This window comes from Neomonachus schauinslandi, chromosome 16, assembly GCF_002201575.2.
Source record: "Neomonachus schauinslandi chromosome 16, ASM220157v2, whole genome shotgun sequence".
NCBI classification, from domain to species: domain Eukaryota; kingdom Metazoa; phylum Chordata; class Mammalia; order Carnivora; family Phocidae; genus Neomonachus; species Neomonachus schauinslandi.
In genome coordinates, this window is record NC_058418.1 from 40,265,698 (window position 1) to 40,291,583 (window position 25,886).

Consider the following 25,886-nt stretch of genomic DNA (forward strand, 5'->3'; position numbering starts at 1 on the left):
CACACACACACACACACACACACACACCCCGCCCCCCCCGCCCCCACACCACCTTCCTCGGCCTGGTGACTGTCTCTTCAGCAGAGCTCAGTGGCTTGGAACTCTGCATATCCCCCTTGCCCAAATCTGCCATTCCCCTTCAGTGCTCTTATAAATCTTCGGCATCAAGGGAAAAGCATGGCTTTTGGTCTCATAGCTTTGGCGTGGTAAACTCCATAATGGCCTCCAAAGACGTGCAGGTCCAAATTCCCAGAACCCGTAACTATGTTAGCTTCCGTGGGGAAGGCACTCTGCAGGTGGGATTAAGGACCTTGAGAGAAGGCAATGAACCTGGGTCATCCAGGTGGACCCAATATGATCACAAGGGTCCTCCCCAGGGGGAGGCCTCACGGTCAAAGTAAGAGAAGACGTGCCAAACTGAAGCGGCGGGAAGAGAGAAATGAGAGATTTACACTGGCTACACTCCAGAACGGCCTCGGGAGGAGAGCTGCTGCTCCCCGAGGGCCCATTTTCAAGAAGTACTCCAACTGGGAAGTGACTTCCCAACCACGGGGACAGGAATCGCCCTGACCGCGGGGCTCAAGAGACACTGCAGGAGGCAGGAGAGCTAGGGGCAGGGAGCAGAGAGCCCCCAGATGTGGTGAGCCCAGGTCTGAGGCAGCTCCAAGGCCAAGGACCGGGCACATGCCCTTCCTGGTGAGTGGAGGGCCCGGAGGCCAGCACAGTGTCACAGGAAGCCGATGAGCAAGAATCCTGGGCTGTGTTACTACAAGGTCACACTACCCCGTCAGTGGGGGGGCGCTCCAGGCTGTGAGCCTCCCAAAGGCTGGGACTTTATCTCAGCTTCTGAAGCCCCCAGGCCGGTATGGACGGGGACACAGGCTGGCCGCTCAAGGACAGCACTTCCCCAAACACCACAGGAGGAGGTGGAAAGGGGACCCAGAGTCTGAGAAGTCGGAAAATCGTGCACGTGCTGCCCCCCTCCCAGAAATTCACACCCCTACACACCTGCCCCATGAGAAGTCCTGAAGCTGAGGGGTCAGGGCACCTTCATTAGCCCAGCAGAATTTATTCAGCCACAGGAAACTGTTACTCACAGTTCGGAATCAAGACTGATTCCGAACCTCCAACAAGGGCTCCCTGTGAAGCACACTTTGAGAAATGGTGACCCGCATGGAAGGAGTGAGTCATCGAGTGGCTGAATGAGTGAATCATGACTTCATTAAGTATTGGGTGAATGAACGGAAGGAAGGAAGAAAGGAGGGAAGGAAGAAAGGAAGGCGGGGAGGAAGCCCAGCTCCAAATGCTGCCACCCACCCATATCTCCCCAAACGCACCTTGCCCCGCCAGGTGGTAAGGGGCTCAGACGGTGGGGATGAATCCAGATCCTAATGGTGCTGCCCTATTTATACCTGGGTCTGTATGAAAAGGGAAAATCTCCTCTGTTGTCATTTTAATCTACTTCCTCCTGAGGGAAGGCTGGGATATGGTGAGATTCTAGCATGATCCCCACCCCTCCGGGGCCATAGGGCATAATTCGAATCTCAATTCTGAGAATAAACCAGTGAACTGTAAAAGGAGAACAAAAACAAAAACAAAACGGATGGCAGAAGGCGGGGCGGGAGTGAGATGGTGAGTGCATGGAGGGTCAAGGGCACACAGGTCAAGAGTACACAGGTAACTGCTGGGCTCTGTTACTCCAAAAGCAGTCCAAGGATTTGTGTGCGGTTTCTTTGGGAGGTGATCGCAGGAAGCACAAGAGGAGTAGGGAATGAAGACAAGGGAGGGATGAGACCACGAAGGCGGGTTATTGCTGTGGGCAACTGCTGGGGAGCCTCTGCAAGAGTGGAGAACACACCTCAGAACTGTCCCGCCGCCACGGAGGGCAAGAAGCCAGGGCTTCTGTGCACTCACCCTCCTTGAGTGGCCGAGGGTTGGCCGGGGGTGTTAACACGCTGGGCCTTGCAGTCTGTCCCGCACACCAGCAGAGCACGCTCCTGCAGCCAGAGAACATTCTCCAGCATGAGCAAGAGGACTGTGGCCGGTGACATCCGGAGTGGGCTGAGGGTTACAGGCCCTGGGGTGCGGACACACGTGGGTGCCGCTGTATCTGCTTTCCCATTTGGGGACGGGGTGAGGACGGAGTGAGGACGGAGCCTGACCTCGGCTCTGCTCCACAGGGAGGAGATGGCCCAGCCCCAGCCAGCCTCAGGCCGGAGCCCCCCAGAGTGACAAGCAGTGGGGGGTGGGGGGGCCCGGGCTGTGTGCAGCTTTCTCTTCTGCTTGCACACTTCCTCCTCAGCTTCCTGAGTGTTGGGGCGGGCCAGAGGCGGGCCAGCCTGGGCCCGGCCTGGGGAGGCTCACACAGCTCTCCTCGGCACCCAGCCCCCCGGAGCCACCATGAGCCAGCCCCGAACCCCGGGCCTAGAGGAGGATGCCCTTGAGACCCTCCTGGGCGACCTCATCGGCTACTACAAAGAGGAGGCAGGGGCGGGCCGGCTCCGGGTCTGCAGGCAAGCAGCCCTCACCCACAGGGCCCAGCAGCTCTTGGACACGGGAGCCCCCCCTCAGTTCTATCTGCCTGAGCTTCTGGTCCCTGATCCGGGCTCCACTCACTCCTGGGGGGCACCCAGCCCTGCCCAGCATGTCTGCCACGAACTGGTGCAAGCACTAGAATTCCTGGAGCTCGTATCTGTCAACCTACTTCTGTTTCCCTGGAGGAAGGAAATCAGGTCCCTAAAGGTAGGCACCACCATGCCTCTGAGCCAGGGGGTCTCGGGTAGGGGGCCAGAGCTCTCTGTCTCTGGGGGGAAGAGCATATCCATCCTGCCCACTGACTCTAGTCCCATTTTACAGGTGGAGAAACTGAGAGCTGAAGAGGTTAATGCAACTTATCTATGGTCACCAGCTAATAAGTAGCCCAGATAGGCCTCAAACTCAGGCAGTGCAGCCTCTAGCCGCTAGACCATACTGCCTCTCAAAAGAAGAGGAACGGAGGAGCTCATAATCAACAAGGGGAGGAGTCTGGCTCTGGAAAGCTTTATTCTCTTCTGGCTCCAGGCCAGGACTGCTGGGTTGGGAGCCAGGATATCGGGGCCTCACCCCAGCTCAGTTATTCTCTTGCTATGTGACTTGAGACCAGGTCCTGTCTAGTCTCTAGGCCTCAGTGTGCCCTTCTGTGAAATGGAACAGAGGGTAACATGATCATGGACCAGATTTCCATTCTAGCCAAATGCTCCAGCCCGACTGCTTCTCAGGGGTCTCCACTGCCCCCCGGGCATCTGCCCTTGGTCCTGCCTGGCCACTCCCAGCCACCCTCCTGGGTTGTGTCCCATCTCTAATAAATACCCCTGTTTGTTCCAGACATACACTGGGAACTTCGCCTACCGGGTGCAGCCTGTACTCTCCGAACACACGCTGCACAGCCTTCTGGGCAGGCTGGGCTACACGGCCACCTCCGAGGCGGAGTTTTCGCTGGTCCAGGCCATCAGCAAGGAGGACGCCAAGCAGATGGTGTTTGAGATCTTCCTGGCGAGAGTTGCATGTGAGGCCATTCTGGAAACCTCGAGCAGGCAGGTGCTGGGACTGGGCAGAGAGAAACTGGCCAGGCCCCACTCCAGGCACAGCTCAGGGAGAAGGCTGGTGAAGGCCCACAACTGTCCCGCAGGGGCCCAGCCAGGCCCGGGGCCCCCAGAAAGGCTGGGGCCTGAGAGGGCCCTAGCCGAGGGCCCTGACCATCAGAGCACTGTGCCGGTGGCCCTGAGTCTGCCTGAGGTCTCGACGTTCCCCTGCACCCCTCTTGCTGGCCCCCTGCTCCGCTTGGACTTCCAGCACCACACCAGCAGATGCTCAGACAGTGAGGAGTTCTTGACCTGCTACAGTGACCTTGTTCTGCACCGGACACCCTTGTTCCCCAAGGACCTTGTCCTGAGCAGCTTGAAGGCAGACCAAGTCCAGGGCCCAGCCCAGGCTCCCAGCCCCCCTTCAGGTGAGGCAGTCACCTCCTCAGCTAGCAGCGGTGAGTGGTCCCCGGTCCCTGATGCAGCTCCTGAGAACAGAGTGGTCACCGTACCCAGCCAGCTCTGCCTGACACCAAGTCCCCAACTGTCAGGGAAGTCCTTGGATCCAAAGCCAGAAGCCCAGGCAGAGCCGGCCACCCCTGACACCGACGCTGTTCCTCCAAACACTTCCTGTGAGATGCATGAGCTCTGTGAACACCTCTCCCATCTCCTTGGACCCCCAACTCTAGCGGGCCATCCTCGGGGCTTCCCAGGCCCCGGGCTTGAGGGGAATGAACAACCAGAGCCTCTCAGGGGGCCAGAGCCAGCCGGCGAGGGTGGCAGCCCAGACAGTAGGGTCACTCAGCTCTGGAGGGCGACTCAGACCCCCTCTCATGTACGAGAGCCCCCCAACATGCACTATGTCCCTCCTGTGGGAGCCGGAGGTGCCAATTCCCACCCGAGACCACCACTCAGGCAACAGCTGAAAATATCACCCCTGGATGGCACAGGAACAGACACCCTGACTGAGCACATGGCTCTGCCACCAGCAAAGTGACTACTTAGAGAGGCGGCAGCTCTGGGGCCCACAGCTTGTCAGACGCAGGGACCAATCTGCTCATCAGTCCCTCTGGTCTCAGGTCCCAGCCCTGTCACCTACTGACTGTGTGACTTCGCGCCACTCATTCTCTCTGAGCCTTGTTTCCTCATCGGTAAAGTGAGTGTGGTCGGACCTACTCGCAGGAGGCTGGGAAGAGTTGGAGAGACGAGGTGTGCATGGCGCCCCTCAGTGCCTCCCTTGGGCGCTTCCTGTCCCTTCACGTCCCTTGGGCATATCCGAGGGGCAACTTCCTTCAGCATCCTTCAGGCACCTGTCACAGGGCAGATGAAAAGACAGCTGCGTAGATAACCAGACACATAATATACCCTTAACTCGCTTCGACTCCTCGGTCAACCTCCCTTCTCTCTCTACTAACTTCTGGTTAACAGAGAACAGAACCGGGGCGCCGGGGTGGCTCAGTCGGTTAAGCGTCTACCTTTGGCTCAGGTCATGATCTCCGGGTCCTGGGATCAAGTCCCACATCAGGCTTCCTGCTCTGTGGGGAGTCTGCTTTTCTCTCTCGCTCTCTCTCTCTCCCCCTCTCCCCTCCCCACTGCTCGTTCTCTCTCTCCCCCTCTCTCAAAAAAAAATTTAAAAAAAAAAAACAGAACAAAACCACACTTGGGAGCTCAGGATCATATGCTGGCTCCCCATCCAAGGATCGGGGCTCCACTCGTGGGCTGCAGGCCCCCCTCCACCAGCCATCTGTTGCTCCCACATGTGCACATACACACACACACACTTGCACACAAGTGGGTACATCCAGAGGTGCTGCTCTCCCCACAGCATTCGCTACCCAAGCAAATGACCCTGTCTATGCACAAGCTAAAGCCAGAGGACCCTGTCTAGGCCAAGTTCCAGGATTCTCTTGCTCAATTTTCTCCAGGGGCTCCCAAGGCCACACCAAGCCCGAGGCTCGGCCCCTCACTATACTTCTGACCTCATCTCATGCCCCTTCCTTGCCCCCAACCCGCTTCAGACAAGACAGACTGGCGTCTTCTAGATTCCCCAACAACCTAAGCCAACCCCTACCTCCCAGCCTCTGTGTAAACTGTTCACTTCCCCACTCCACACCCTGTCCCCATCTTTCTTGTTATTCACATCTCACCTTAATGTCACCTTCTTAGAGAGACTTTTCCCCGGCCACCCATCTATCACATCACCTTAGTTTAATTTTCTACACGAAGACATTTCATTGATTCATTTTCCATTTCCTGCACTAGAACATAAGCTCTCTGAGAAACTTCACCTTCACTCATTCACCATGGTTTCCAAGGATCCATCAAATGAAACCATCAAATGAGTAGAAAGCTTAGAAAATACAGATGAAGGGCACCTGGGTGGCTCAGTCCGATGAGTGTCCAACTCTTGATTTCAGCCCAGGTCATGATCTCAGGATTGTGGGATCAAGCCTCGCATTGGGCTCCATGCTCAGCACGGAGTTTGCGTGTCCCTCTCCCTCTGTTCCTCTCCCACTTACACTCTCCTCTCTAATAATTTGATAAAATCTTTAAAAAGAAGGAAAGAAAGAAAAAGAAAGAAAGAAGGAAGGAAGGAAACAAAGAAAGAAGGAAGGAAGGAAAGAAAGAAAATACAGATGAATATGAAAACAAAAGCAGAAGTTACTATAGTATCCACTACTGGGAGATACTCAATGTTATGGTATTAGCATAATTTGGCATGGAGCCCAAACTCAGGACTCTGAGATCAAGACTCAAACTCATATCAAGAGTCAGACACCCAGGGGCGCCTGGGTGGCTCAGTCGTTAAGCGTCTGCCTTCAGCTCAGGTCATGATCCCAGGGTCCTGGGATCGAGTCCCACATCGCACCCAACCAACTGAGCCACCCAGGTGCCCCTTGGTCTTTTTTTATAAATGTGGGATTGTAGTATTTATAGTGTTGTGTTCTGCTTTTATTTCCCGGGAAGAGAGTTATTTTAACTAATTTTAGATTTAGAGAAAAGTTGTGAAATAATGCAAGGAATTCCCTTACAGTCCTCCCCCTGCTTCCCCTGAAACTGACATCTTACATAACCATAGTACGATTGTGAAGAACAGGAAATCAACACTGATACAGTATTACTGACTAAGCTACAAACCTTTTTTAAATTTCACCAGTTTTCCCATTACTACCCTTTCTCCATTACAGGATCCTATCCAGGATCCCACATTGCATTTGTTACTTTTCTTTCATCTCCTCCAGTCTGTAACACTGTCTCAGCCTTTTGTCTTTCATGATCTTGATGCTTTTGGTCAAAATTTAGTACTAATCAGTTTTATTTGAGTGTCACAATTTGGGTTTGTCTGGTGGGGGGGGGTTGTTTGTTTTTTGTTTTGTTTTATGGCTGAAGTTATGCATTTCTGGCAAAATATCATGAAAAAATGATGCTGTGTCCTTGGTGCATCTTATCAAAGAGTTCATGACATCAATACATCTTATTACTGGTGATATTTACCTGCTGCATCCCTGGAATAAACCCCTTGTCCTAGGAGCCCTGGTTCCTTTCATTGGAGAATGATGTTGAGACACCAAGATCCAGGCTCCAAGTGTGCTCACTGTTACTGGCTGTCACTGCTTTCAAGCCTAGTCAGGAAACATACGGATGTGTACTAACCCATGCATATACACATGTGGCTCTATTTCCATATCTATATAGAATTTTAAAATTGTGAGTTTATACTGATGCCTCTGCTTCTAATCCAACACCACAGGGTTTATTTTACCTGTGCCCTTTTATTTATAACTTCTTTCTCTAGAAGAGAATGAACCCCAGCTCTCTTAATCTACAGTCGACTTATTTGCTCAAGACTAATTACTAGGGGCGCCTGGGTGGCTCAGTCGTTAAGCGTCTGCCTTCGGCTCAGGTCATGATCCCAGGCTCCTGGGATTGAGCCCCGCATCGGGCTCCCTGCTCTGCGGGAAGCCTGCTTCTCCCTCTCCCACTCCCCCTGCTTGTGTTCCCTCTCTCGCTGTGTCTCTCTCTCGGTCAAATAAATAAATAAAATCTTAAAAAAAAAAAAGACTATTACTAAAATTCCAGAATTGCTAACCATACCTCCATGAGAAACACATTTAAAACTATAGGACAGCATTTAGGAAGAGTGATTTTTGCCTCTACTCTTCCTACATCCAGTCAAGACCTTGTTTTCCAGTTACTTAGGCTACTTCTTTATTTTCTCACCCCTCCAATGTGGCCGCTTTTCACGTGGGATGTTGTCAGGGCCACCTGTTTTTGTTTTCTGTGTTCCACTCCCCCTACATCCTCCATCTTATCAAGGGGGGTAATGTGACACATTCCTATGGTTCTAAGAGTCAGTTATACAAATAGACACATTCACACAAGAATCGTTCCCTTCTCCTCCCTGCAACCCCATCCCATCCTTCCCTCTCTCCAGCCTTTGTTCACCAGTCTGTTCAGTTTCTGGGTTATCCTTCCTGCATTTCCTCTGCATCTGTTTATGTTCTTAGGTTTCTCCTTTCTTTCTATATAAAAGGTAGCGTACCATAGATACTCCTTGGGATATTGCTTTTTTCACTCAACATTGCTTTACGTCCTGGAAATCACACCTGTTCAGAGAGAGCTTCCTCATTCTTTTTTCTACTCCACCGTGTGGCTGCACCATAGTTTATTTAGCCACTCTGTTATGTAAGATCTTTAGGTTGTTTCCAATTATTTTGCAGTTAAAACCAATGCTGCAATAAATAACCTGGTGCATAGATATTTTCCTATTGTAGGAAGTATATATTAGATCCCAGAAGTGGGATTGCTGGCTCACGATATAAGTGCAGATGTAGTTTGTTAGCTGTTGCCAAACTTCTCTCCAGAAGGGTTGTACAAATGTATACTCCCACCAGTAATGTATGTGAGTACTTTTTTCCCCACAGCCTCACCAACAGAATGTGTTTGCTGTTTTGGTTTGGTTTGCCAGTCTGGTAGGTGAGAAATGGTATGTCGCTGTTCTTTTAATTTGCTTAGTCCATTTGGGCTTTTATAACAAAAATACCACACACTGGTGACTTAAACAACCGAAAATAAACCGAAATTTATTTTTCACAGTTCTAGAGGCTGGAAGTCCAATGTGGTGCCAGTATGGCCGGGTTCTGGCAAAGGCTCTTGGCCAGTTTGCAGACTGCTGACTTCTTGCTGTGTCTTCACATAGAAGAGGCATGGGAGCTCCGTGGGGTCCCTTCTTTAACAGCACTGAGTCCATTCATGAGGGCTCCACCCTCATGGCCTAATCCCCCTCCTGAAGGTCCTCCTAAATACCATCGCCTTAGGCATTATGTTTTCAACAAGTGCACTTAGGGGGAGGGGCAAATATTCAGACCATAGCATTTGCATTTCTGAGTGAATTTGAGTATTTTTCACATGTTTATGGGCCATTTTTAGATTTTTTGTAAATTGTCTTTCACATCTTTTTCTCATTTTTCTATTTGATTTTTGGTCCTTTGTCCTTCATTTTTAAAGAATTCTTCATGGGTAGTTAGGAATATTCACCCTCTGTCTGTTACATAGTTGCATTTTCTCCCGGTTTCTGGTCCTTTGACTTTGTTCATGATGGGTTTTATCACACAATTTTTAAAATTTTTATTTAGTCAAATTGATTAACCTTTAGTTTCCCCTGGATTTTGAATCATACTTAGGAAGCTTTCCCTAAATCAAGGTACTTGCCTGGTTCCAATTTTTACATTTAGATCCCTAACCACTTGGAGTTTATTCTTGGGTACGGTGTGAGATATGGATCTCTTTACCTTTCCCCAAAGGGTCACCTCGGCACCATTTGTTAAAAAGTCCATCTTTACCCCAGTGATTGGAGATGACACCTTGTTCATGTACTAAATTTCCACGTGCGCTTAGGTCTATTTCTGGGCTATTCATTCCACTGCTCTGTCTATTCACGCAGCAGTACCACACTATTTTGATACTAGAGGTTTTAGAATATGTTTGAATGTCTGGTAAGGCTGGTCCTCCAACATTGTTTTTCTTTTTCAGTGGTTTCCTAGTTATTCCTGAATGTTCACTTTTCTATATGAATTTTAGAATAACGTGTAGAGTTCCATAAAATAGACTGTGGTATTTCTACTGAGATTGTATTAAATTTGTAATTTAACTTAGGCAGAACTGACATCTTTATGTTGAGTCCTCCTATCCAAGAATGGGATGTCTTTACATTCGTTCAAGTCTTATTTGCTGTCTTTGAGGACTTTTTAGCATTTTTCCTTCTTTGTTTTTGGATGTATCTTGTTAAATTTATTCCAAAGTACTTAACCTTCTTTGTTACCACTGTAAATGGGATTTTCACTACCGTTACGACCGCTGTTTACTGTTTGCATATGCTAATTTTGTACCCTGCTAGGTCACTAAAATGTTATTGTTTGTGTTAGTTTTGTCACTGATTCTTTGGGATATATTATGGTGTTAATTCTTGACCCCAGCAGAAGGGAATGCTGAGGGGCTGCTGGTGCCCTCCTGCCTCAGTGTGCATTTTCTCAAGGGTATTTCAGGACAGGGGCATCTAGGAGGAGCTAAACTACATGCTTCATGTGTGGAGGGGCCGTGTCTGTCCTGTTCACCAGTGTGCACATGTCACCCAGCACGGGGCCTGGCACAGAGTTGGTGCATGGGAAGTGCTGTCAAAAGACAGGGAGAGAAGAGAGGCCTGCTTACAGATGGCCCGAGGACTCTGGGCTAAGCAAATGGTTGGCGAAGATGCTGAACTACTAGCTCCCCCATAGCACTGATGAAGAAGCAGGTCTTAAAAATGAAAATGCAGCATCTCCACCACCCTGGCCTGGAGCAGCCCACTAACAGCTTCCCCCTCCAGAAAGGTGCAAGAAAGTCTGGTCTCTTCTCCAGCCAACTACAGAGAGCTGGAAGGGGTTTGAAGGACAGGGAGTAGCCTGGCGCGGCTCCAGACCCTCTGTGTCCATCCCCCTTCGTAGTCTGTGCAGCGTCTCTCCTCGTGAGGGAGGAAACAGAAGCCCGGTGTCCAGGGGAGGAAGAAACATGACCAGAGAAGTGAGGTGACCTGCCCAAGGTCTTGTACCCAACAACCAGGGAAATGGGAGCCCAGCCTGTATTCGGATCCCAAAGCCCAAGTCCCACCCACAAAAGCCAAGTGGATCCCAAAAGGTAAGAGTCACTTAAAACTTAACAACTGGCCATTGTCTATTTTTTCTGGGCATTTCCTAAGATGAGCCTGGAGCTGCCAACATCTACCCATCTCTGGCTACAAATAAATCTGCTCTGTGCATTAGGGAAAGGACGAGTGAGAGGTCACCTGAGCCCACTGAGAAGGAGATCTCCAAGAAGACATCAGTTTATTGTGTAAGGAATCCAGGGCCTTGTTGGTATAAGAAGTGGAGTCCGTTCCCATGGCCTGAGAAGCAGCTGTCTCTCTCCAGGCCCCTCTCTCATGCCATAGGATGCCAGCTATAGATCCAGAGTCCCCATGAGAAGCAGGAACATTTTTAAAAAGAAAAGGCCAATTGCCTGCCCCATGCTCTGTTATTCCAGAAGGGCCACGATGCACTTTTCAGAGGTACGGTCCCGAAGGTCAGCCTCAAAGAGGCCAGTGACCTGTACCTACTGAACAGATCAGTCCAGGTGGCCCCCTGACTAGCTGGTGAAAGATGCATCCACACCACTCCAATGGAAAGTGCCAGTCCCTGCAGCTGCTGCCATTACTCAGCCAAGTACCTGCTTTAAGACCCCGTTTTCTGGGCCACATCAGATGAACGAACATTTCCAGGGACACTTGCCGCATACCGGGCCCTGGTCCAGACCCCTTCCATGTCCTGAGAAGTGAGCGATTCTCTCATTTGACAGACAGGAGAACCAACACTCACAAGACGTTCAACAACCAACAAGGGGCCAAGTTTTCTTGGGACTCAGGGATGGCCAATTCTACAAAGTGTCAATCAAGAGAGGTGGCTCTCAAAGGGTGGTCCCCAGGGGCGCCTGGGTGGCTCAGTCGGTTAAGCGGCTACCTTCGGCTCAAGTCATGATCCCAGGGTCCTGGGATCGAGCCCCACGTCTGGCTCCCTGCTCAGTGGAGAGCCTGCTTCTCCCTCTCTCTCCGCCTGCCTCTCTGCTTACTTGTGCTTTCTCTCTCTGTGTCAAATAAATAAATAAAATCTTTTAAAAAAAAAAGGGTGGTCCCTGGACCACAGCCTCGTCGTCACCTGGAACGGTGTCAGAGAACAGATTGATTCTCGGGCACACCCCAGACCTGCTCAATTGGAAACTCTGGGGGTGGGCCTCGTAATCCATGTTTTAACATGCCCTCCGGGGAATTCAGATGCACTGAAGGTGGAGAACTAGGAGCTAGAGACTCCCAAAGGGCACAAAAGCCGAGAGTCAGCCACAGGTACAGGTCCCCTAAAACAGTGCTATTCTCAATGTGTGTCCCGAGGAACATGAGCACACGTGGAGACTGTTAATGGCTATTCCCCAAAGAGGGGTTCTACTGTCAATGAGTTTGAGAGTCCCAGGATTAAATAAAGTTGAAAAGGGGGTTTGATCACAGGACTACTTGAGTTTAACTAATGTACCTTGTGCGTCTCAGAGAAAGTACCCAGGTGGCGCTTCCCAAACTTCCTGGACTACGGAACCCTTCTTTCTCAGAACACCTATTATTATCTCCCAGAACAACTGTGTTCCACAGACCCCAGCCTTGAAGAAGAGAAAAGCCAAGAAATGCAGAAATTTAGGAAGATGGCAGTAAATGCAATACCCACTCTGGACTCCACAAGACTGGCTCTCTTTTGGCTTCTGTGTAATGACAGCCTTTAGCAAGCTCACTATCTTATGTAAAGTAGAGGAACACAGAGTTCACTCGGCCTTAGGGGACCTGCGGGGTTGGCGTTATGAGGAAAAGAAAGCCCCATGCCAGTGACCCTGGGGCCCCGGGTGAGTAATCCACTGCCAAAGCCCAGAGGCACCAGGCAGGGTATTATTGTTATTAGATTTTCAACAGGGAGGGCTGACATTTCCAGGAGCTCGTCAATTACTTTAATAACTGTAATTCCTCAGGCTGGACAGGCCACGGGGATGAATGTTGCTCATTCCACAGCTAGGGGAGCATTTGAAGTGAGCGCCCTCATCCGGCCCCAGGGCTCTAGGAAAACAAGATGGCATAGATTGAACAGCACCTAGGGGCAGGCAGGTTCTGGAAACATCTACCTGCTCTCAGAGTTGTAAATGCTTCAGTCCTTCCCCAGGTCTGGGGTGGGAGTCTGTGGGAGGCCCTGGAAGGGTCTCTGACTGAGGTGTTCCACAGGCAGGGAGGGCGAGGGGGCGAGGGACGGGACTTCGTATCCAGATGAGGGGCTCAGGTGTCAATGAAAGGGGGTAGGAAGAGAAACAGAAAGGTGACATCATTTCCCAGGGTCCACAGTTAGGAGGGCCTCCTGAGAGCCACGCAGTGGGAGTGCGTCGGCCCGGCGGTCTGTGCCCTCACCTGGCTCCACCCAATGCAGGAGGCAGGTTGAGCCGCAGACACCGAGGACACTGTAGCACCAGGCGGTGAGGGAAATGTGATGTGAGGGCAGAAGGGAGGGACAGGTGGGGCCACAGGGCACCACGGCCCTGACGCCGTGGTCCGGCCCCTGAGTCCCGACTTCCCTCCTGCCTTTGCCCCACCTCCAAGGCCTCTGGCAAAATCTCGCTAGAACCTTCCAGCTTCTCTCAGTTGCGCCTTGCAAAGGTCATCATCCACATTAGAATTAACGTGTGAGCGGCGGACAGTATGTCCTGATGCCAACAGTAGCCGGAGGAGGAGCTCTGGCACCATCTTGGACAGGGAAGTCCCTGGAGGAAGGAAGCCACGAACCAGGAAGTTGAACTGGGAACAGAAAGCCAGCAAGAGCCCGGGACCCCGATGGCCTTGGAGCCACCACACCAGCCCTGAATCACCCACTTCCGCACTTCGATGTGACACAGAAATACACTTCTATCTCATTTTTTTTTCTTAATCACCAGGTACACGAAATATTTCTGAATGATTCTAATCATGTCTTTTGCATATAAAATTAAAAAGGTGACGTGTAAATTAGAACTATTTCACTAAAAATGCTGACTAAAAGAAAACGTGCTATTCAAAACAATTTTTTAATTACCGAGAGTCAAAGCAGCTGGGGCCGCTCCGGGGCGTACTCCCGTTATGCCCTACGGAACCCCACCTCAGGATAAGAATGGGGCGACACCAGCCTAGCGGGGATGTCATTGCCCTGGCTTGCTCTGTCGGCAATTTAGAGACGCCAGCCCCGCCAAGCTCCTCCCAGCCATTCCTGAGAGTCCCCGCGGGCCTCCCTTCTGCTCTAAAAACTAGGCCCCGTGCCTACCGTGTGCCGTCTGCCCTCTTTGTGCCCCGGCTTTTATAGCTGCTCCGCGCCCCCCGGTGCCACCGGCCCTGCCTGCCACGCGGGGAGAGCAACCCTCGTCCGTGCAAGCCAGGCACCAGCCGTTTCGTGGGACACAGCGGGCCCGCGAGATCTCGGCCCCCTGCCCCGGCCGCTGCAGACACACAGCATCCGCTCCACGGTGCCAGAGCAGGAGGATGGTGAGCTCTCCTGGACCCGTACCGCCCATGTTAGGAAAGATGGGGTTTAACAAAAATGAAAACACATTATCCTACTGGCAAAGGGATGCTGCTGCGGGGGCTAAAATCACGGGCCTAGGCAGCACGCCGAGATTAACCTCAGGTTTTAGGTGAAGGATTTACTGGCGACCACGGGGCAAACTTTACTTTCTTTAAAAATCACATTTCCCCCAAAACAGATGCTCAAATTGAGCTGTGGGGGGATATCCTGGACTGTTCACTTACTTGGCTCGTCAGGATACCGGGCAGCATAGGCCCTTGCCTCCCCCCGACATCTGGTCGGTCCCTGACCTTTGGGCCGAGAGACACGTCCCCACTGGGCTGCTGCCCCTCCTCCTGCCCACGGAGCCCAAGAACTGGTCCAGGAGTCACAGTGCCTGCCTCCCTCTGGGGCGGGACCACCAGGGCTCCGGTCACCCACGTCGAGTCAGAGAGCTGCACGCAAAGGTGCCACACTCACGCAGAGGCTGGGACGAGGCCTTCCAGCCCTCGCCGATGCCAACCGCTGCTCGGGAGAGGCTGAGGCCTGTTGCCCCAAAGTCACAACTGACCCCTCCCCATGTTTACAACCAGTCTTCTCGAAGCTCTCTCCACCCACCTCCAAAATATCAGGAGCACCAGGGCTCCCAAGAGCCTTTGCTTGCAAGCCCTGATCTTCCAGTCCAGACTGCCCCCCTTAAAAGAATGTTCTTTCTCTTACTTCCCACTTGACTCAAGAGACAGTGGTGGCTTTGATGAGTTGCTGCAGCTGAGGGAAGCTAGGATATTTTCCGAACCAATAAAGATGATTTCATGCTGTATGGTCCAAGGGTCTCCTTGGATGGAAAAACATTTCAGAAAGACTTAAGGCCACTTGCGTCTCTCCCCGGGACCCCAAACTCTCAGTAATTCCAAGGGCAAAGCTCTTCACACAAGGCCAGTACAGAGTACGGAGGCCTCAGAAGCCAGGGCTGGTGGGCCCCTTGCCCAGCCTGGCCCTCGGCAAACCACCCAGGCACCAAAGCCATTTCCCCGACAGAGAACTGACAGCAGCTCCGACAAGGCCTTCGTCACCAAGGAGATCGACACCAGTCAGGAGCCCGCGCAGGATTCTCCTAAGGACATGGAAGTGCAGATGCCGAAGTGGTCAATGCCACAGCAGCCTCCTGCTGGGAAACCACTGAACACCGGGCTCAAGCCAAACACGACCCAACTCTGTGAAAGTCTAAGAGCATCGATTGTCCTCAAGAGCGGCTCAGATAATGAGAAAATGATGGTACTGACTCCGTGCACTGCTGGATCTCCCCATACACACGTGAGGTCTCTAGCAAGGGAAGGCAGGCTCTCAGGAGGAGGGCGAGAATGTTTGAGAGTCACCCCGAGTCTGAACTGTGCCAACGCCACTGTCCCTGGCTCTGTGACCCTGGGGGAGTCTCTTAGCCTCTCTGAGCTTCAACTTCTTCCCTGGGATGTGAGGCCACTACCTCACCCTCCTGGGTGGTTGGCAGAGTTAGACCCTAAGCCCAGCATTACTTCAGGCGGCTCTCCCCTTAATCACGGGGACCCAGCAGCGGGAAACCAGCAGGAGAGGTGCTGGGGAATGCAAGGCTGCAAACACCAAAGGGCATGACAAACCCATCGGTCCCATTTGTCATTTACCCTCAAGGGCCAGAGACCCAGGATGAAGACACTGGCAAAGAGGAGAAGACCATCAGGAAAACAAATGTGGCCAGATATCAAGCCCTCTTGAGAGTGGATATTTCCAAATTGCTCCTAATAGCTAACTTGGCAGCATTTTTCTGGCATGATCTTCCCCATCCTATGAACCATGTTTCTGAGTCTCTGGAGTTAATATTCGGTCCCGGTTTTGTTCAAAGAGTTTTAACATTTTCTGCACGTCGTGGTCAGCCTCAATCACCTGGAAATTAAACACACAGGTCACAGGGCTGCGCTTGACCTCAACACCATCCTCCCGTCACACATGAAGAGGGAGAGAGACGGAGACACACAGGAGGAAGCGCGGAGGGGCAGAGAAGTCCAAGGTCACAGGCAGATAAAAAGGAGGGTTAGAGCAGAACAGCACCAGGTTCTAGGTCAATTCACATTCTCAACTACGTTTCCACTTAAGAATCCACTACGGTTGTCCCTGCAGCCAGCCCGTGAATGATTTTTTTTCCCCCATCGTTTTATATTATCCAATAACGAGGGGGTGGGAAACAGATGTTACTTCCTTAAAAATCCAGTACAGTAATATCTCACTTTCCAGCAACCTCATGGCCTGGAAGCACCATGATGAGAAGTTTCCGAGCAGCCCACACAGATGTCCCTCCCTCAGATCCCACACGGGGCGCACATCGCCAGACGTCTCTGGATCCATCTGCCTGCCTGAAGAAATTGAGCAGCAGCAAAGCAGGGCAGGAGGGGACAGGGAAGCAGGGAAAGGCGGGGCGGGAATGGCACGCAATTAGAAGTGGCGAGAGTCGGCACGAGAAGCTGCTACGCGAAGCCAACGCACGAACTCAAAGACATTAGTGGTCTGGAGCAAACCGTCCTACACACCTCAGCACCTCCTAGGGGCGCCACTGGGTAACAGCCCAGGACAGCAACTGGTGTTCCTTCAGATGCCCTGGGTCATCGAGGAGAGGGGCAACGAGGCTCCATGGCTGCCATCCACTGGAGAAGGGATGGTTGCATCAGAGAGACCATCCCAAGGGGCTAAAGCCAAAACCCATGTCTAGAGCCTTCAGCCATCTGGAACGCTCCATCACTGACGATGCTGGATAAGTGAGATGCTACTGTGGCCACCGGTGTAATGACATGGGACAGGTCACCTTTTCTCGGGTCTGTCCAACAGACCCAGAGACTCAGTCCAGAATAGGGAACAGGAGAGAGAAAGGGCCCCTTCTACCCTCCCTGCTTCCTTCTTCTCGATCCTCCAGCTCTGAAGGACCTGGCCCCTCCCCAGACTGCAGAGTGGCTGACATTCCCCTGGTCACTCCTCCTTCCAGAAAAGTCTCCAGTCCTGCCAGGGGGACTTACCAGAACAGGGGCTGTCACAGGGAAAAGGCCCCCTTGGATAAGCCACTCCTCATAGAGGTGGTGAATAGCATTCAGGTAGTCCTGCCAGGAAACACACACACGCACAAACATACACATGTACCCAGGCCTTCGGGAGCAGGCAGGGGAGCAAACCTCTCCAGCAAGGACCTCGGGCAGGGGCGTGAACGTCCATGACCACGGGGAGTGGCTTGGACAAAGGGGTCTGCAACTGCCAACCTGGCTCAGGCGGACAGTCATAAATGCAGCCACTCCCCCCCGCCCCAGCCAGCCGGGCCATGGCGACAGTTGGAGGCACCCCTCCCGCCACCTACTCCCCCTCCCCAGCACTGCCCTGCTCCGATGGTGCCCCGCACACACCCTCCCACCTGACTTCTCACGCTTACGCCCACTTCTCCATCAGCAGGGCCACCAGTTCCTTCATGCTGGGGTCCACAGCTGCTCCATGGCTGAGCTTCCCAGCCCTGGACAGCCTCTGACATCCCCACTCTGTCCTTCCCAAGAGGACTGTGACCCTCACTGGCCTAGGAGACCCACTCCCACTGCTTCCACCCCACCCGACAACTTGTGACCTGTAAGCCCTCTAGACCATGAAGACCAACTTCAGAAAGCCCCACAAGGTGGAAGCCAGGGGGAAAGAGGCCCAGACATGCCCCTAAGCCATCAGCACCTCTGCACCACGCAGGACTGGACAGACACTTTCTCACGTGCAGGCCACGGTGCTCTGACCACCCACGGCCACCTTCCCAAGCAGCAATTTACTGCCAGCCCAGAAGCTCCCAGGGAAACCGCAATGCCACCTTTTCATCCACCATCGAGTTATCCCTTGGCAACAACAGATGTGTCCTATAGGCCTTGTCAGAAATGCTGAGATAAAGGCCCAGCTAATAATGGCTTGGAGGTACTCCAGACTTGTCATTTCTTCAGAACATCTGGGTCACCGCAGAGAGCGGCCCTGCCCTACCATGGCCTGACCCAGCCCCGCTCCACTGTGCCCTTCCTCCAATCACTCCTGTCTCCGGATTTCAAAGGAGCTACCCAGAAGGAGGCCTACGCCTTCATGGCTGGCATCAACCTTACTGGTACCTGGGGCAAACAAGGTTGGGTGGGCCTTGGGAGCCAGGCGGGTCTTCCAGGGCCCCTAGACCAGCCCATCCTGAGCTCAGACCCATCCCAGGAAATGCCTGCCCAGCCTCTGTCCCAGTGGCATTCACATGGGGCATTCAGTTCAGTATTATCTGAGCAACTCCTAGGTGCCAAGCCCTGGGAAACACGCTGGGGATTCAGGGAATAAAACCTAATCTTAAAAAGCTCACAGTTTGATGAGGGATGGAGAACAAAACATATAAACAAACAGTTTCAGTATGCTTGTCCTTAGGGTTGTGACCATCATAATCCCAGAGGTTAGGGATCACAATGGAGGGAAGGTCAAGGAAGGCTTCCTGGAGAAGGTGACATCTAAGCTGAAATTGGAAAGCAAAAGAAGCCACTGCACAAAAGCACATCTGTGTTAAGTGCAGGGTGAGTGTGAGTGTGTGTGTAGCCACGACTAGTCTCTGTGGCCAGAGCATGAGAGGCAAGGAGTGGAGGGAGGTAACGTGGATCCAGCAGGATTCGAGGTGGCACGCGACAGTGGGGACTTTACTCTAGACGGCAACAAGACACCGAAGGGTTGGTGGCTGGGAAATTGCATGAGTGGTGCTCTGTCCTGGAAACATCCCTCCCCAGCAGCAACGTGCAGCAACGTGGAGGCCAGGTTTGGGAGGGCATGTGGGGAGTGAAGGAACAGGACGAGGAGGGCAGTCCAACAGTTACAACAGTCCTGACGAGAGGCCCTGTGGCCCTGAGCCAGCACCCGGAAGGGCGAGGCACTGGGCAAGTACCAGAGAGGACAGCCTCGGAGCCCAGCACTGCACTCAGCACCAGGGACGGAGCTGCAAGCGGGAGGGAGTGTTCTAGCGAGGCTCCAGAGCTGGGCACAAAGGCAAGCAATCCTCAGGAGGTGGACAGGACACGCCCTGGGGGGCGCTTGGTGGGCAGCGGGAGAAGGGATGCCTTTGGGCCCAGAGGGCGCCAACCACGGCGACCCAGGCCCCAGGAACTTCACACAGCGTCTCGGGCCACGGAGGAAGTCCGAGCTTACCCCGCAGTATGCTCAGTTCCCATTTCTCTGTCCGCGACAGCACAATGATTTCACGGAGGGATGGAGGTAGTTTCCCGGGCATTAAGCAGCTTCAAGGGGGCTCTTACCAGGGGAATGACGGTCTCCTCTTCCCTGCATCTCAGCCGCAGTCTCTGGTAACAGGTCTCAGGGGTGGTCCGGAGATACACTGAGATTTAAAAAAATAATATGTGGCTCTAACGACTCTGTTTGTGGCTTAGAAATGGAGGCCAGGGAGAGGGGGAAGGCAGGCCTGTGCACAAGGCGTGGAGAGAAACACCTGCCAGCCACTCTGAGCAGGACACACAGACCACAGCCAGCCCCCAGCCTGACCACTGACCAGCTGTGTGGCCTTCAGGCGTCTTGACCCTCATGCCCACTTTCATTTTCTTTCCATGTCACCAGCCCCACGGCGTTGCTGTGAGGCTGAACGAAGGTCCACATGTGCACGAAGCTTCGCACGGGTTCTGGCCTCCTCCCTCCCTTACACACTAAAAAAAAAACCCATCGAATCACAATGGACCCAGGGGAGAGCAGCTTGAGGAGGGACCAGAAGCCCCCAGATCCTGTCTGCCCTTGGAGAGAAGGCTGAACTAACGTGGGCAAAGAATCACCAATGGTCGGGGCCCTGCCTGCTGCCCCTGCCAGCTGGCAGTCCTGCCAAGCACATGCTCCCTGCGGCCCTGGGGGCTGGTCAGGAGGGGCCTCTCACCTATCAAATCAACAGACACGTCGATGTTCCTCACAATCCAGTCAAACCATTCCGACAGAATCACATAGTCCACTTCAGGCATCTTCCCGCTATAACGAGAGGTGTTAGGGTTTTATGCATCAAAAGGATCTGTAGATGGCTTCTGTGTAAAGGGCGCAGCCCGGAGCACCAGGGCACAGCATGATCCATGGGATACTGGGCCCCCAACACTTCTGACCCTCTGCTGCCGGGGGGATGGTTTCCGGTCTAATGCAGCCAGTGTCGTGGAAGTGCTCGATGGGAGAGCTCACCTGGGACTTGAACCCCCAAGCAGAGAAAGGGGCTTTGAGGACTGACCCCAGAGAACAGGGACAGTGCTCAGGTTGGAAGGTGGAGCAGCAAACCAATTTCACCTCTAGAAATCTATTTTGTGCAAATAATCATGGATGCCCACTGCAAGCACCACCAAAAATAATGAAAAGTGAAATCTTGGCACACCAATATAACAGCAAACCATGCAGGAACTGAACGATGGTGTCGTAAAATAACATTTAATGACATGGACAACGCCCACAATGGAGTGTTCAATGAGAACAGCAGGTGTAAAATTGTGTGTAGTATGACCCAACTGTATTTCCCTGAGAAATCGTTCACACATTTTGAAAAAAGACTGGAAAGAAAGACAACAAAATGCATCCAGTGCTTTTCTCTGAGCTGTGGGACTATAGGAGACTTTTTTTTTTTAGATTTTTTATTTATTTATTTGACAGAGAGATCAAGAGAGCACAAGCTGTGGGAACAGTAGGAGGGTGAGGGAGAACCAGGCTCCCCGCCAAGCAGGGAGCCCGATGCAGGGCTCGATCCCAGGACCCCGGGATCATGACCTGAGCCGAAGGCAAATGCTCAACCATCTGAGCCACCCAGGCGCCCCCCCCCCCTTTTTTGTTTTTTTTAGATTTTTTGGGACTATAAGAGACTTTAATGTTTTCTTTCTACCTTCCTGTATTTTCCAAAATCAGAGGAGGGAAAATAACTACATATTTAAAATGTTAACTGAAAAAGGAAGGAAGAGGGCACCTGGGTGGCTCAGTTGTTAAGCATCTGCCTTCGGCTCAGGTCATGATCCCAGGGTCCTGGGATCGAGCCCCGCATCGGGCTCCCTGCTCAGCGGGGAGCCTGCTTCTCCCTCTCCCACTCCCCCTGCTTGTGTTCCCTCTCTCGCTGTGTCTCTCTCTGTCAGATAAATAAATAAAATCTTTAAAAAAAAAGAAAAAGGGGGCGCCTGGGTGGCTCAGTTGCTTAAGCGTCTGCCTTCGGCTCAGGTCATGATCCCGGGGTCCTGGGATCGAGTCCCACATCAGGCTTCCCTTGCTCTGCGAGGAGCCTGCTTCTCCCTCTCCCTCTGCCTGCCACTCTCCCTGCTTGTGCTCGCTCTCTGTCAAGTAAATAAATAAAATTTAAAAAAAAAGAAAAAGAAAAAGAAAAAAAGAAAAAGGAAGGAAGAAATCAAGACAAGAGACCAAGAGTGCAAGAGGCCTGGCATCTCTCCCTGGCTCCTGTGTGTTTCCCCCGCCCCAAAAGGAAACCCACAGGGAAGAGCCAGAGGACGGGCAACCAGGAGACACATACCTGTCAAAGGCTGGGTGATCCTCCGAGGCCCAGGAGAGGAATTCTCCTTTTTAACACCCCACCCACCTTGGATACCATCTTGGATCCTCTCAGAACAGGGTTTGGCAGGACTGGCTACAGGACAGGGGCCGTGCCTGGGCCCAGGGTGCATGGGAGGGGGGCGGTTCTGACTGCCGATGAACAACGGGTGTGGGAGAAGAGCCCACTGGAAGGGGGGTCTGGAGCTGGCCCCGTGCCAGGCGCTGTGAACAGACTTCCACCCAGCAGGGAGGAGCGGTGCAGGGATGGGCATGGAGGGAGGCAGGAAGCTCAGAGTGTTGGAGGGGCGCATCTCGGGGAGACTAAGGCCACAAGCAGCCTTGCCTGGGGCCCAAATGACAGGGCATGGCACAGACTGAAGAGGGACACCTGCCCCTCATCCTTGAGACCCCTATGGCACCCTCAGGGGAGACCGCTGTGCTCGGGCTGAGTAGCAGGAAAACATACGGTACCCGAGAGAGAACAGCAGGGGCAGAGGGCCAGCTGTGGGCACCTTAGAGGTCTTCAGGCATCAGACCTCAGCCAGGAGACAAGAGCAGACCAGAGCAGACTAACATGTGAGGGCGCCCCGAAAGAGTGGGGGAGGTCAGTGGGAGGAAGGTGCACAACCCTGCAGAGGGGACCAGAGCCACTGAAATCCAGGAACTAAAGATAAGGACTTTAGGACCACAGGCTGGTATGGCATGAGGACAGGTGGCTGCCCAGCCCCTAGTTCTTTCCTCTTATCTCCTTAAGAGTAGTCCATTATTTATTCAGGGTCCATCCACAGGCCTGAGTGTTTCAGGGAAACCTGACCTCAAGCCAAGCTTCAGGGGAGGCCCAGTTGGTCGAAGGGAAATACTCTCTTCTCATGAAGCTGAGCGGATCTGGCCACAGGGGCCCGGCCTGTACCAGTGAGACATGAAGGAGGTTTGCAGGGGTTTGCAGGGGTTGATGGAAACCATGCTTCCTCATACTTAGAGGAAAGCCACTGGCAAAACACCTACCCTCTGGCCAGCAGGTGAGAAGGCTGGTTCTGCCACAGCCATTTTGTCACCATGAGGGAATCATATTGAGGACACAAACAAGACACAGAGTAGGAAAACAGGGCCAGAGCCACTGAATGAAACCAACGCTGAAGCCTGCCATTAAGACAGCCAGTAACAACCTTGTTGTTCAGGCTACTTTGAGTTGGGTTTCAGTTAGTTGCAGCTGAGAGTATCTGATTTCAAGAAACCAAACCATTCTCTCTTTACATGCTTTCCTTCTCTGGGAAACAAAGGTTTGTTCTCCAGAACAAAAGTGACTGGGAGGGAATGGGGATTTCCAAAATGGAAGCTGCTCCTCAGCACCTCCCCTTCTCCACTACCACACAAACAGAACAGACTAGCAACACAGGGTCATGGGCCTGTGAGAGCTGCCCAGGGCAGCAGTCTCACAAGTCCCAGACGCTGCCTCAGCAACAGGGGCCCAGCACAACCACCAAGCCACTGCCAGGGGCAGCACCTCTCTACAGAAAACCCAGCCATGTGACTCACCACCAGCGGACTGGGCGCACTGAGGGGGTTTTACGGTGCCTCCCCTTCCCCAGGGTGGCAAAACCAAGGTCCTGGGTCCACACGAATCCTGCTGGCTGTTTTGCTTGGCATGGTTTGCTGCCACCTTCCCCCTGAGGACCACGGAGTCCCCAGTTTGCAAAGCACAGGTCAGAACAGAAACCGCACACTCCAATGCCAGTCCCCGTTTACATTATTTTCTTTTGTTTTCACAAGACCTTGCGAGGTCACTTTTAGTCCTGATTTACAGATGAGGAAAACTGAGGCCCAGAGCAGTGAAGCCCAACTCAGAGCCGGAATTTAAGCCTGGCTCTCCATGGCCCCCAAACCCATATGATCTCCATGACGTCATTCGCCCCCCCCCGGCCCCCCCGTCCGTGCGCAGAGGGGGCTGTTCTGGATGCTCCAGTGCCTCTTTGGCCTCCGCCCAGGAAAGGCACAGCTCTCAAGGTCATGACCCAGGCCCGAGGCCCCGGTCTAGACCAGAGCAGGGGAGGAGTCCAAGCCCCTAGGCCAGTTAGGGAGGTAGGAGGCCCTGCCTATTGTTCCAAACCAGGGTCTTAATCAATGTCCACCAGCCCCAGGTGAGTCAGCTGTCATTTCCCAGCTGGGTCCCACTCAATTCTCGTACTTCTGTTCTTAGAAAAAGGCGACCAGCAATCTTGTAAAACCTTTGCATTCAATTATTCAGCCCTGGGGCTTGGGCCACATAATGGCCTGCAAGGCATTCTCGCCTCCTTCAGCTTTTCCTTCCAGCGCAGTGCCCATGATCGTTAAGGGGGTGATGTAACTGGAATCTTCCTCTTCAGCAATTACCATGCTGCTCTCACACCTCTGGCCAGCATTACTGCACTTACATTCTGTCCGCCCCAAACTCGCTGCAGTGGGGGGGGTCCAGAAGAGGCAGGTCTCTCCCTAGGAGACCCAAAAGGCAAGGACGCCTTTGAGAAGTTTTGCTTCAGGGGATGCACAACGCCACTATGTGGCCTGCCATGACCTTCCACCAGGGCCCCCCACCCCAGATTCCAGGCCAAGGATGGAATGTTTCTCAATGGCTTTTGAGAGGTCCTTTCCTAGGACCAACCCCAACACGGAAGGGCAGCAGCAACTTGCCCCCTGCCCTGGGAAAGGGCTCTCCCCATCAGGGCATGGTAGGAAGCCTTGTCCTTGAGCACCTGAGCGGGGGGACCAGAGGTCAGGCAGGAGCTGACAAGCCACACTTGCCATCCTGGGGTTCCCAGCACCCAGCTGACTTCCCCACAGGTGGGAACCAGAACATCCTATTTTAGGTGTCGGCCAAGGATCCAGCCAAGCTCAGTTCTAGCATACATTTGGTTTAGGCTCAACATAACGGTCATCTGTATTTGGGGGGGGAGCAGAAACATCTCAAAACACCTACTCTGTCAGTAACACTTCGTGGTGGCTGACCCACTGCATCGAGGAAAGCTGGCCTTGTAAGGAGACTGGCGGCAAGCGAAGCCCGCGTTCCACACTACCCCACACCCGTCACTTCCTTAGCTCTGGCTGCAAACACGCTACTGTGCCTCCCCGCAGAAAACCTCTGGCCTACGGCTGCACCTCTCCTGGCCCAGGAGTAAACCTGGAGATCCTTCAAACAAAGAAAACACAACAAAACCCCCAACAACTAAAACCTGAAGCAACAAATGAGAAATGAACAAACAGCGGGCAGCGCAGGAAACAGGAAGCCCCGCATTGCAGAACTTTCACCAGATGGGCCGCCTGCCCTCAAGAAAGCCCGCAGGACTAGGCTCTTGCTCTCCTGACCCCAGGGAAGCCACAGGAACAAAACTCTCAGGGGAAAGGGCCCGGCATTAGGGTGGAGAGCTCCTTGCAGCTGGCGGCTGGCTTCTTCTGAGGCCTTACTCCTCCAAGTGCGCTCCCCAACCAGCAGGATGGTGGCCGCCCAGGTTTCTTCAGTTAGAAATGCAGGTTCTCAGGCCCCGCCCTGGACTCCGCAAAGCGGCTCATATGTGTTAACAAGATGTACAGTGATCTGTGGGAGAAGCCCACCATAAGGCCTGGCTGGAAAGAAACAGAGGCCTGGCTCCCCCAAGTCGAAACCCAGAGGTCTCTCACCACTCCCTCATTCCTGCTGCCCCACCCAGCAGGCCACAAGGCAGCTCCCCCTGCTCAGCCGCCTGCCGGGTCAGGAAGGAGCACTGGCCTTCGGACCCCATCCCTGCGCCTGCTCTGCCAAAAGGGGCAGCAGCACCTACACGTCAGGGTTGCCTCGAGGGCTGGAAGGGGAGGAGTGTGAAGAACCAGACAGTAACTGTGGCTCCCGGCCTGCCCCTCACAACCACCTGAGCGAATGCCCTCGTTGCCACGGAGCACAGATAACCCGGTCCAGGCCACAAGTGAATCACCTGCACGGGGAAGGTTCTCAGAGCCCCTCCCGCCGTGAGTTCTCTCCCCCTCCCAAATTTGGGAACTCTGGGACAAGCAGCCGAGGAAGGGGGTACTCTAACCCACACCTAAGTGCGGTGTTTGTTACAGATACAAACAGAAGAACACATTATAGAACGGAATGCAAAGTCCACGTGAATTTCTAAGACAAAAGAGAAGACTTCAA

The 25,886-nt window shown here is 53.1% G+C and overlaps 1 protein-coding gene across 5 annotated transcripts in view; it reads right to left on the reverse strand.

The window, feature by feature from the left end:
- Positions 1–13,017: 13,017 nt before the first annotated feature.
- Positions 13,018–25,886, reverse strand: part of TK2 (thymidine kinase 2) — a 31,685-nt gene continuing 18,816 nt past the window's right edge. For all 5 annotated transcript variants that reach the window (XM_044922221.1, XM_044922220.1, XM_044922219.1 and 2 more), the window contains 4 exons: positions 20,112–20,200; positions 19,489–19,568; positions 17,221–17,301; positions 13,018–16,099 (listed from right to left, as the gene is read on the reverse strand). In XM_044922221.1, the coding sequence (XP_044778156.1) occupies positions 16,001–16,099; positions 17,221–17,301; positions 19,489–19,568; positions 20,112–20,200 (349 nt within the window). In that variant the 3' untranslated portion in view covers positions 13,018–16,000. The remainder of the gene's footprint in view (positions 16,100–17,220; positions 17,302–19,488; positions 19,569–20,111; positions 20,201–25,886) is intronic.